This window comes from Festucalex cinctus, chromosome 5, assembly GCF_051991245.1.
Source record: "Festucalex cinctus isolate MCC-2025b chromosome 5, RoL_Fcin_1.0, whole genome shotgun sequence".
NCBI classification, from domain to species: domain Eukaryota; kingdom Metazoa; phylum Chordata; class Actinopteri; order Syngnathiformes; family Syngnathidae; genus Festucalex; species Festucalex cinctus.
The window spans coordinates 28,288,627-28,301,597 of NC_135415.1; the positions used below are offsets into that span (position 1 = coordinate 28,288,627).

The 12,971-nt window shown below is 38.5% G+C and overlaps 1 protein-coding gene across 2 annotated transcripts; it reads right to left on the reverse strand.

The window, feature by feature from the left end:
- Positions 1-48: 48 nt before the first annotated feature.
- On the reverse strand, positions 49-11,930 carry tbx1 (T-box transcription factor 1). Of its 2 annotated transcripts, none has more exons than XM_077521960.1 (8): positions 11,439-11,930; positions 9,257-9,581; positions 6,304-6,405; positions 5,979-6,150; positions 4,818-4,973; positions 3,287-3,354; positions 1,432-1,532; positions 49-992 (listed from the first exon to the last, which is right to left on the reverse strand). In XM_077521960.1, the coding sequence occupies exons 1-8, from the start codon at positions 11,608-11,610 to the stop codon at positions 610-612; spliced, it is 1,479 nt and encodes a 492-aa protein (XP_077378086.1). In that variant the 5' UTR covers positions 11,611-11,930; the 3' UTR covers positions 49-609. The 2 variants fall into 2 exon arrangements, with proteins under 2 accessions (XP_077378086.1, XP_077378085.1); XM_077521959.1 differs by having other exon boundaries at positions 9,257-9,632.
- Positions 11,931-12,971: the final 1,041 nt, after the last annotated feature.

Consider the following 12,971-nt stretch of genomic DNA (forward strand, 5'->3'; position numbering starts at 1 on the left):
ATGTTTAGATTAATCAGAATTTAATATTCACTTTACAGACACAGAACAGTCATTCTGCTTCATTTATTTCCTTTGAATTGCTGCAAGTCAGTGCCACGGTACAAGCTTCTGATGATCCAACTTGTTTTTTTTTTTTTTTACCCTCGTCAGCAGACGACAAACATTTTGATGTGGTTCCACAGCCGCTCCGATGAGCCCGGCATGCAAACGTGTTGTCTACCTACAAGGTTGAGGGATTATATGACATATGGCTTTTTTGAAAGCATTAGAAGCAAGGCAAATCAAAAAGTGCATTCAACACAAAAAAAATAAAAAATATTCAATTCCAGTCTGTGATCAAACGTGTTCTCCTCGGCCTGCTGACTCAGTGACTGAACTGCCCCAGGTTGGCCGATTCGGAGCAATTGCCGTTGAGTTCATAGGTCAACACAAGACCTCTTTGCGTCCGTGCTTCCTGCGCAGATTCTTCAAATAAATACAGCAGGGTTTATTCAGCAGAAAGGAGTTTCTACGAGTCCGAGTTTCAGTCTGTGAACACACCCTGCAGGTTGCATCAAAAAGTTTCAAGGCTGGCTCCATTCCCACAATGCAGTGCGCCCTTAGCAGCCATTATCTGGGCCCGTAGTCGTAGTTCGCGGGCCCGCTGGTTGCCGAGTACATGTTAGCCGTGGCCGGGTTCATGTGGTGGTGGTACGTGTGTCCTCTGATGCCGGGCAAAGGGTAAGGGGACGGCCTGGTCTTGGCTCCCAGGTAGTGTTCATAGGTGCTGGGGTACTTGTAGGGATGGTGGTGCAGGGTGTCCGGGGGGAGGGCGTGCGGGTCTGGCCGCAGGTCGTGCGGAGGACTCGGGCGGCCGCCGGTGAGCGGGACGGCGTGGAGGCCTCCCGGGACGGGCAGGGCGGGACTGAGGACTCGGGACATCAGCTGGTGAGCCGGGTCAGCGTGGATGGGGGTGCCGCCGGGCTCTCGCTCGTATTCCCGCCGGCTGTCATCTGAAAAACGGAACAACTTATCACATGAGGTACCAGCAAGCACTTGTTTGCATATACCAGGGGTCTGCAAACTGCGGCTCTGGAGCCACATGTGGCCCTTCAGTGCCTCTACTGTGGCTCCCTGTGGATCATTAAAAAAAAAAAAAAAAACTTGCAGAAATTATTAATTTTTTTTACATGTTTATTTTTAGATAAAATATTATTTAATTCTATTCAAATTAATTAATGGTTTAATAAAAATCAATAAAAAATATTCAAAAAGTAGATGAAAAAGTTAATAATAATAATAATAATAATAATGTCACTTTTGAAGCCGTAAATTGGACGTAAGGTTGCCCCCACGCTGACAGCAAGGAAGACAGAAGCCGACTTGGTTTGATGTCGGTCAGCAGCCTGGCAGGCAGAAGCTGACGTTGGAACAAAGAGGGAAGCTGCGGACCTTTCTCTGTGCCGTTCTGCTGAGGGGGAGATGACATCGGGTTTCTTGTTCTGGCAAAAGCGCTCATTATTGGCAGGGAGCCGGGCCTGTGATTCCTGGGCCTGGCGGGAAGGAAAGACGAGAGTCATTAAACTCATTTGCTCCCAATAACATGTAAATACGTTTTGTTTTTTTTTTGTTTTTTAATGTTGTGTCCCAAATACGTATTTATACGTTTTTTGGGGGGGGGGGGTTTGGTTTGTTTTTTATGGAGCAGCCACTCAACTGCAAAGAACGGTTGCAGAAATGGTAGTTATTACACAAACGGCCAGCAGGTGGCAGCAGAGCAAAGGAGATCAACCAGGGCCATCTAGAAAAAAAGCTAAATAACTTACAATTTTAAATAGATTTGTGAAAACTGATGAAACTTAGCTCTCTTCGAATGCTAATTGCTGCAAAACGGAAACAGATAGAAACATAATTTCCTGATGAAAGAAGAGACTTTAATCTTTCTTTTGATAGGTTCCATGCTTTTATAGCAATAGAACACAATATTCTGTGGGCCTTGCAAAATCAGTCAAAATCCAGTAAAACGGCCGGGAGTGAACGGGATTGCGCAATGTGAAAACGGCTGGGAGCGAATGAGTTCATGGACGCCATGGCCACAATTTCGTCAGATGGTTATATATGGATGATGTGAGTTCGAACAGCAACGTGCGTCTCGCATCCTCCTGCAATATCCGATCTTCCGTCCCAACGAGCAAGCCGACGTTGAAACAACGTCGTTTCTACGTAGTGGGCATACGTAGAAAAGACGTTACATTCGTCAACGTCATTTCAACGTAGATGGGTGACATATATAAAACGTCTATCCAAAGTTGAAATCAGGTTCAAACTAGGTCATGTGGACGTCCGTTTGGCACGTTATGTAAACCAAAATTATATTTATATTTAGGACTGTCTCCGAAAATTAGAATATTTTGATAAAGTCCATTATTTTCTGTAACGCAATTAAATAAGCAAAAATGTCACACATTCTGGATTCATTCATTTATTTATTTATTTTTACTTGGTCTGAGGAAATATTCTGACATCTTGAGATAGGATATTTGAATTTTCTTAAGATGTAAGCCATAATCAGCAATATTAAAACAATAAAAGGCTTGCAATATTTCAGTTGATTTCTAATGAATCCAGAATGTATGGCATTTTCGCTTGTTTAATTGCATTACAGAAAATAATGGACTTTATCACTATATTCTAATTTTCCGAGACAGTCCTGTATATGTTATATTTATCATTTCAAATGACTAAAATAATGGTGTGAAATTGTGCATGAAATGCTCAATAAAGAAATAAAAAGAATCCAGTTTGTTAAAATAGGTTTATTGTTTTAAAGCCATATGTGTCATGTTGAGGACCCAAGTACAAGGAGGCACATGCTTAATAGAACGATGAAAGTCGAAAGTCAGTCAGATGATGCTATTCAGTGATTAATAAGGCTACGCTTCAGAGGAATCTGTTTAGTTCAAGCTTGAAAGGGGAAAAATGAACAGCATTTGGAAGAAATGGAGTCACTTTGTTTCCGTACCAGATGTGCGGACCTTTTTTGTGTATGGAGAAATTTTTGCAAATCTATCAATGACTGAAAAGCGGATGATAATCTTTGAAACAATATCCGGTGGTTTCCAAAGCTCACAGCCTTCATCGTGTACTTTTAACACGCGAGTTCCACCCAACTGGGACGCACACGTATGTTAAAACAAACCACTCGACTATTTTTCCTAATGCTTGCAAATGTCCACTTTTGCTCGTATCATGTACAAACATGTCAAAAGGACTTTTTTTTGTTGTAAAAGTGTAAACAAAAACTCACCAATCCTCGGGGTCACAGTCCCGGAAGCCTTTCGCAAAAGGGTTACTGGCGATCTTCAGCTGGGTGATCTGAAGTCACAAAATCAAAACAAATGACTTCATGCAGTCACGTGTCAAAATTGGAGCTAAAGTATCAACAACCATTGCGTAATTTGCACAGACTTTACAAGACTGTATTACAAGTAGGGATGGGCGAGTACCGATACCAGGTATCGGTATCGGCCCGATACCGATACCAGGTATCGGTATCGGGCCGATACCAGCCTTTTTTCAAGTACTCGAGTACTCGTGACGCAGACGAGTACAAGCAAGCGATGGCAGAGGGGGAAGACGTTAAGTGAGTCCTCCTTGCCTGTAAGTGGCGCTAGCTAGCTTGCAGCAGTTTTTCACCAAAACTTCACCGGTTTGGAAATACTTCAAAATTGTGAATCTTGAACTAAAAGAGCATTTTTTGTGTTTTATTTTGAGCGTTAAGACTAGTGTTGTTCCGATACCGATACTGGTATCGGCAGAGGCGCCGATACTGCATTAAAACAGTGGTATCGGTATCGGTGACTACTCACAAGTAACATGCCGATACCATTAATTCCAAAGCTAATATAGGACTTTGGGTGCAGCATGTTGTGTCTTGCTCGTGCAGGACATTCACTGACATGTTCACTGCATGCCGATCTAAGATATCCTATTGGCCATTGAATGCTCTGAACCAATGGCAGGACAGCTTTTTCATGTTGAGGAAAACAAAAACAAAAAAAACTAAAGTATCGGAGATGGTATCGGTATCGGCCGATACTGCAAAGCTGGGTATCGGTATCAGTATCGGGAGCCAAAAACGGTATCGGAACAACACGTTAAGACTATTGAAGAGTGACTGTGCTTTTTTTTTTGTTTTTTTTTTGTTTGTTTTTTGTCAAAATGAAATGAAATATATTTGTTTAAAAATATCTTTGAGTGATTTTTTTTTTTGTCAAAATGTACTACTGGTATCGGCAGTTGGCATCGGTATCGGTGAGTACTGAGGGTCTGAGTATCGGTATCGGTCTGAAAAAAGTGGTATCGAACATCCCTAATTACAAGCTTAACTTTTTATATAGAAACTTTGTTTGCATTTCATGTTGCATCTGGAATTAATTTATTTATTCAGACACAAAGTTGCTTTAAGTGTTAGTGTGTAGTAGGCTACTGTATTTGTGTAAAAGTATTAGAAAGAAAAGAAAAGAAGAAAGAAAATCAAACACATGATATTAAACGTAATTTTTAAGGCACAGTTGTTACTGCTACTTTATTTTCAGTGAACGTAACTTTTAAGATAGGCTATCATAACTATAAATGTAAGTTTATGACTCAAATTATGTGCTCAAATGATGTCATTATTTGCACGTCAATGATCGGTTCGTTTAAATAAAGCACCAAATGCGCTTGATAGTCATCAAATCTCACACAGTGTTTGATCGCGAGATTTGTTTTTATCAGCAGATGTCAGATCAAGTTTCTCGGAAGCTTTCAACGTTACAACGAGTGATTTTTCTCACCCGGTGGTTCTGGTAGGCCGTGACCGCCGTGAAGCGAGTTTCCTCGAAAACAAACGTTTTGTAATTCTCTTCTGCGTACTTCTCGCTGTCCTTGCGAGGGTCCACGTAGACCACGTGGAACCTGGGCTGGTAACGGTGCATCGAGTTGAGAATGATCTGCAAAAACAAAAACAAAAACAAAAAACGCATGAGCAATCTGACCGAGATAACACTGACAGGAAAGGAGAGTTTAAAAAAATAAAATAAAATAAAGAAATCCTGGAAGGATGGAATGTTTTTTATGCCTATATTAAAACTTTCTTAAAGATATGAGGATGTATTTTTTTCGATAACACACAACGGCAAAAATCAGTTGAGTGTTGCAACAAAGCAGTTTCAGTGAATATTCAGAATAAACATAATGTTCACATTTTATGGCAGCAGAGTGGTGAGCAAGACTGTCTCACGTGAAATGCATGGAGAAGTTTCGGGTTCGAATCCAAGCTTTGGAAATTAATTAATTAATGATTGTTTTTTTTCTAAAAAAAAATAAATAAATAAAAAATCATTAATAATAATAATAATAATCTATATAATAATAATAATATCTAATAATAATGTAATTCTAATACTACTACCACTACTACCACTAATAATAATAATAATAATAATAATAATAATAATAATTATTATTATTATTATTAATAACTAATATGTAAATTTCCCAGAGGGAGCCATCCTAAAGGGATCAATAAAGTCAAGTCTAATAATAATAATAATAATAATAATAATAATAATATTTATATAATAATAATAATAATAATAAATCATTAATCATAATAATAATCAATAAGGAAGATAATGTATAATTTCTTATACAATGAGTCAGACTGAAGGGTTATTAGAATCTCAAATCCATAAATAAAATGCACCCCGGCTATATTTGATTTGATTTGATCACGACATGCATCAACTTAATTCAATTGAATTTGTTCAAGCACTTTAAAATAAATTGCGGCACATCAAGTGCTCTGCAGTAAAAATCGACATGCAATAATAAAGCCAGGTAAAACAAAAATAAAATAAAGATCATAAAACTAACAAGAAAAATCAATACATTTGAGCAAGTATAGCATATAAGTACAGTAAATCAACTAAAACTCCAATCTGAATTGCACTCACGTGTCCGTTGTCGTCGAGGAGGTTGTTGGTGAGTTTGAGTTTGTCAAAAGAAACAATCTGCTTCATCCACTGGGCGCCCTTGGCCGGAGAGTCCGGGTGGTAGTGGACCCTTCCCGGGGTCGCCGGGTCAGCTTTGCCCGCCACGAGCCACGAGGAACTGTGGAACGCGTACCTGCAGGGCGGGGACCCATGCGGCCATTTATCACCACAGTTCTTTTATTATGATTATTCTTCAAATCGGTTCATGGAAGTTTGATTTCTTTCTTTCTTTCTCTGCATGCATATTTTGCACGCGTGCAGTTTTTGAGACTGAATTTCAAGCTACCTGTAACGTTTGTCGTCGACTGGCAGGAAGTCCATTAGGAGCATGTAATCCGCCATGGGATCCATCCCGAATATTTTCACTTGGAATGTTGGAAACATTCGCCTGAAAAAGAGCACAAATAGAGAAAATGTACATTCATTTCTCAAGTTGCTATATTCATTTAGGTGAATGTAAACACGGAGGATAATTTTGACTTAGACTTTATTGATCAATTTGGGATGGCTCCCTCTGGGAAATTTACATGTCCAGCAGCAATGAGAACAGATAATAAAATTAAAAAAATAATTCAATCAATCAATAAATAAGGTTATTACACCAGAGATTGAATTAATAATAATAATATTAATAATACTTATAAAATGAAAAAAATCAATCAATCAATAAATAAGGTTATTACACCAGAGATTGAATTAATAATAATAATAATAAAATGAAAAATAAAAATTCAATCAATCAATAAATAAGGTTATTACACCAGAGATTGAATGAATAATAATAATGATAATAACAATAATAATAATAAAAGAAAAATAACAATTCAATAAATAAACAAATAAGGTTATTACACCAGAGATTGAATTAATAATAATAATAATAATAATAATAATAAGAAGAAGAAAAATAAGATAAAAAAAAATAAAAATTCAATCAATCAATAAATAAGGTTATTACACCGGAGACTGAATTAAATAAATTAAAGTACAGTAAAGTGCCATATTTGTGAAGTGAAGTGCACTCCCCCAAGTGAGGAGTTATAGAGTACAATGGCACGGTGGACAATTTAATTTAATTTCATTTGCACATGAGTGCAAGAAAAAGAAGTCAACAACATTTTCCACATATAATCTAAATTGTTTCTGTGCTTGCAAGCATTTATTTGGAGAAGAAAAGTAGCAGAAAAGGTCCAAAAGTGAATGCAAATGACGTGATAGTTTGTTGTGTTTTAATTTGCCATTTTGCAGTACAAATTACCAATTTTTTTTTTAAACTTTTTGATATTTTCCAGACACATATGCCCTCGCTAAACAAGCCAACTTTTCACTTTCTCGCATTGACATTTTCTCCTTTCCACGCACATGACCACACATGTCGATTTATGACATAACATTTCCACACCGCGAGTGCATTGAGTGGATTTCCAACTGGATTTTGAATTGTTCCTCCTCGACCTGTGCGCTGTTTGCTCGACCATTTGAACGAGCTGACTAATGTCCGTGTCAGTGAAAGGGACGCCGAAATCGACGCTCAATTGACGTCACTGTTTAGGCTGCTTGGGGCTGAAGGAGCCTTAAAGTGCAACTTGTCACACTGCATGCACCACGCAGAGGAGCCTCGCGTTCAATATCATCTTGAACATGATTCTCTCTTTACCATCCATTTGCAATATTGGCCTTATATTTTATTGTCCCTCTTTGAACATCAAAAATACGCTTGTAATTGATCTCCCTATAGGTCGGAATGAATGATGTGCAAAAAAACTATATAGGCTATAACTATTAGGGCTGGGAATCTTTGACTGTCTCCCGATTCCATTACGATTTTTGGGTCTACGATTCAGAATCGATTCTCGATTCAAACGATTTTTGTTTCAAAATGATTTGATTGACAAATGATTTCTGCTTCAATTGACAGATATGCACAACATTGTCATGATCGACTCCAGTCTGCTTTGCAAGACAAAATTACAAATAGAGACATTAAAGTGTCTTTTTTTTTTAAAAAACATTTATTAATTTTGTATTGTAAGTGCTCTTTTCCACAAAAACAGCATGTGGGCCACAACTGCCTTTTCCCCTTCTTCTTCAGTTCTAATTGAAATAAAATCGATTTTTGGATATTAATATCCATTCGATTAATAAATGAGAATCTCGATTCTTTTATGAATCAATTTTTTGGCACAACTATACTGTCAATTACCACAATTGAAGAGGCTTTAAAAGTCAATTAAAATGGAGTAAGCCAAAAAAAGAAATGACAATTATATTTAAAAATAAACAACACTGCATGCAAAAATCAGCAACTTGTAATTGACCAGCTCAGTGGTCTAGTGGTAGAGTGTCCACCCTGAGACTGGGAGGTCGTGGGTTTAATCCCCCGGCCCGATTGCCTCCCTGCTCGACACTCAGCATTAAAAGTTGGAACTGGGGGGGTTAGATCACCAAAAATGATTCCCGAGCGCTGCCCCTGCATGCTGCTGCTCACACGCATGCTTGCAAACCTCCAAAGTGATTACATATGTTTTAATTTTGAAAAAAACAAAAATGTTCACAAATTAATTTAAGATCAAAAAATTAATAGGAAACAACTTAGAATGCAGATTTAAACGATTACTCATTCACTGCCAGCCAAATTGAGAACATTTCAACATTTTTAATATATTAGGTTCAATAATTATATATAAACAGAATCTACCAAAATAGACTCCCTACATTTTGTCCCGTCCCGTTTTTTTTTAAAATAATTGACAGTAGAAAAATGTAGGTTTGCCAAAATACTGCCATTTTGGACTCTGAAATTGTGTTTATTTCGTATAAAATGGGGCAATGATGTCATCTCAATCAATCAACTTTAATTATAGAGCACCTTTCATACATTCAAAATGCAACTCAAAGTGCTGGACATCCATAATACAATAAAAAAAATAAAAATAAAAAATAAAAAAGCCCCCCCAGGATCAGACACACCCAAAACTTAACAAATACATGAAAACCACAACATGGCGGGGCACAGAAGTACCCTGTAAGGAAAGGAAGGCGGTTGGGCATCAGTAAAGTTGTTTCCAAGTTTGATATTTACTGTGGAGCATTAGTCAGATTAGCCCCCATTTATCTCCCGCTCTAAAAAATGACAATTGACAAGTATACTTGTCAAAGGCAGCGAACGAGTTAAAAATACATTATTTGGATTTGACGCATGCAACACACACACAAAAAAAAAAAATCATGCTTCTCACCTGCCCGCCTTGGTGACGATCATCTCGGTGCCCAGCTGATTAAACTCGTCCCACAGGGCCTTCATCTCCAGCTGGACGTTAATGTTGGCCACTTTGGGGTTCTTCTTGACGACGTTCTTGCTGCTGGGCGAGGACGACGAGCAAGTCGGGGTCCCGGCGGGCTCGGGGGGCTCGCTCGGCGGGGCCGCGTAGCCGTAGTTGGGCTGAGCGGCCGGGCAGGGCTCGAAGTGGGCCTCGTGTTGGCTGTAAGGGTCCCCGGGGGACGGGGACAGGTGGTAGCCCCCCGGGGTGTTGTTGAGGCTGCTCAGGCTGCTCGTCGTGAAGGCTGCAACATCGCAAAAATGGGACAGCTGCGTCAGCCACGGGCTGGATATGGCTGAAATCATCCCAAAAGAAAAAAAAAAACAGAAAAAAAACAACAGATTGATTTACTTAATCGCTCTTCAGTAGAGAACAAAAAAAATATAACAGCAGAAATGTTGCGAATGAAGATGTCAAGTTTCCGTTATAAATCCCCTGAGATATCATCCAAATGTCCAAAATGGAGCGAATCCCGCAATGTGTTTTTTTTTTTTTTCTCCTCGGTGTTGTTTGTTGTGCTGCTGCTGCTGCTGACTGCTGAACGCGTGTGCGCGCATGTGCGAGTTGGACTGCTCTCTTATCTGACGCGGAGCACCCCCCCCCCTTCCAGATAAAACCGGTTCTTATTTCTATTTAGATAAGGAACTGGCAAAGGTAACGCGCCTTCTCCTCGCCTGATTGACACACGAGTGTGCCCCATTCTTTTTAATGAGCTTTCCGGGACTATTTTGGATTGGGGAGGGGGGGGGCGCATCACCCCCAGTTGACAAAAAAAACACACAAAAAAAACAATAGGAGGTGAGCAGTGTAAACAAGTGACTGCATGAGTCGATCAACATTGATTTACATGAATAAACAAAATGCAGCAGCTGAGGACCTTTAATGTATAAATATTTGTTTCAAATGTGTCCTTGCTGCTACTATTGCTACAAAAGTTGATATGTATGTTTATGTCTTATTCTTGGACTATATAATGTAAGGCTATATACAATATTGGAAAAACATGCGATATGCGATATACTTGCCGATATTATTGCGATATTTAACATGTACCTAAAGAAATTACATTTTGATTATCTAATGAAAGAAAAAAAAACATTTTTCATGCGACAAAATAAGCAACCTTAATGTAATCTTAGTTAATTAATTGTAATTATGTCTTGATAATTTTCAACTATTGGATGGCGATGCACATTTTAGTTAACATCTGACTGGTCAAATTCATATAAAAAGCATAAAATTCCGTATGAAACTTATTGCATGCATGCCTTTGCGATATGCATATTGCAAGGGCCAATATCGCGATATCGATATTTTTTCGATATATTGTGCAGCCCTAATATAATGAATGTGTTACCATTGTTGGTGTGAACCATAAGAATGTAATATCTGTTACCTATGATAACATCACCATTATTAGCACTTAATAATTCAGTTAATGGTATGCCATTATATTGATAAAAACATTTTGAGATAGAAATACTGTAACTTGCAGGAAGTACTGTATATTTGTATTTTTATGGATTAGAGAGGGGGGGGGGGATTAAATAAGTTTTCTTCTTCCCAATCAAATTTTCCTCTTTTTTTCTCTTTATTTATTTTTTTCCTGTTGATATTATGAAACTACAGTATGACTTGTTGCTGTTGTGTTCAACTCTAATAGTATTGCCTGAAATTAATGAAAACGATGATGATGATGATGATGAATGTTGCTTGGTGGGCAAATAATTGCAAAAAAAAGATAACACGGATTTTCTCCTCTTGTTTTGTTTTCATTTTATTACTCGGATTGTGTCGACATTTAAAATGGCGTTGAAAGCGAAAGTTCGGCTTCATTTTGGGCGGATTTTAAATTAAACACCGCGCAATTAAGACTTGGAAAAGTAAAACGATTTCAACAACACTATATAGATGTTTATTGAATGTATTTTTTCCCCCCTAAACGTGACCGCTTAAATTCCTTTTTTTTTTTAAACTTGCAGCATGATCGAATATTTTTAAAGCGAATGACAGTAATAAGTAAAAAAAAAAAAAAACAAGTTTGGGCTGTGAATGTCACGTTCCGCCACGCGTGCTAAAGATCATCAACAAACTCGTTTACCTTCCATTTCCCGGGTGACGGTGCTGTAATGCATCGTGCGGCAGTTCTGCTTGTTCCCGTCGACGCTCCGCTTGACGACAAACGCCGCGTTTGCTGCTTGCTCTGCGGCGCAAATCAGAGAGGCAATACTGAAAGCATTTGCCCTGGGAGAGAGCGGACCACCGTCGTCCATAGGCAGGGGGGGGGGGGCTCAAGTTAAATAGGGCAAAGCAGTCCGCCGCCTTCTCCACACAGCAGCAGCAGGAGAAGGCGAAGAACATGCGAGAAAAAAAAAAAAAAAAAAAAGTTTCTCACATGCCCGCACTGGCCAAAACGTCTGCTTGGAAATGAATCCCCAAAACGTCCCCAGGTTCATTTAAAAGAACCTGGAGTGCAGGTTCGCCGGTGTGGAAGCATGTCGTGCAGATCCGAGATCCGAGTTCCGTGTTGTGTTCGGTTTCGGCGTAACGTGCGCGCGTGTGTGCGGTTGCGGGTGTCGTCATGCGAAGGCTGAAGCCAGCCTGCCTCCGGCACAAACTGCATCATACGAGAATGGCAGAAAGGCAGCAGCCACATACACGCCCCCCCCCCCCCACCCCCCACCCCTTGCGAGGAAGACGAGCGAGCGTGTGCGCGTGCGTGCGTGCGTGTGTGCAGCTCGGCGTGTTTTATTTAAAAAAAAAGAAAAAAAAAGTTTGCCACTCATTTTGGATGGCGTCCACCTCACTGCAATGACCGGCTAGAGCGCACGCGCCCCTTTTTATTTCTTTCTTTTTTTTTTTTTTTAACATGGAGGTAAAACGATCCCCAAATATTCATTTATCAAAATGGTATTTGGATTTTTTTTTTTTATATGATACTTAAATTTTGGGACTCTCCTCCAAATACGAGTTCAACATTTCAATAAATTTGTATGACAGTGTAGGTGCATTTCCTTTTTTTATATATATTTTTTTATTTTCCTTTTTTTAATTTATTTTTTATAAAAAAAAAAAAAAGTGTAGGTGCATTTCCAATGCAATTCTTTTGAATTGATTTGCATCCTCGTTTTTAAGAAATGTCAGAATTTTTGTGTAGTTTGAAAATGTATTTTTCTGAGCTGTTTAACTTGATTTTTTTTGCCCACTTTTTAACTGTACAACTTTTATGACTTGAGTTTGTAATAACTGAATTTGCTAAATTGCTACTTTGGCACACGTCTGTATTGATAATGTTTTTTTAAATACATTATTCATGCAGGATTTATTATATGAACATATAGGGTGCAATAGAAAATTAATAATTAAAAAAAAGTAAAACCTTATTTGGCCTCTCCACAAAATTGCACTGAAATAAAAAAAACGTCGTGCACTGCACTTAAAAACATTTTGGGTGAAATAAACACACAATTTATATATTTAAATATGATTTAATTGAACAAACAAAAATAACAAATAATTCGAAAATTAATTGCAATAGCTACATTGACGGAAAAGTGATGCAGACGCCATATGATGATATTTCCCATCATTTCAATGAGGATTTATGTGAGATTTACGCGGCAATCTGTTCTAC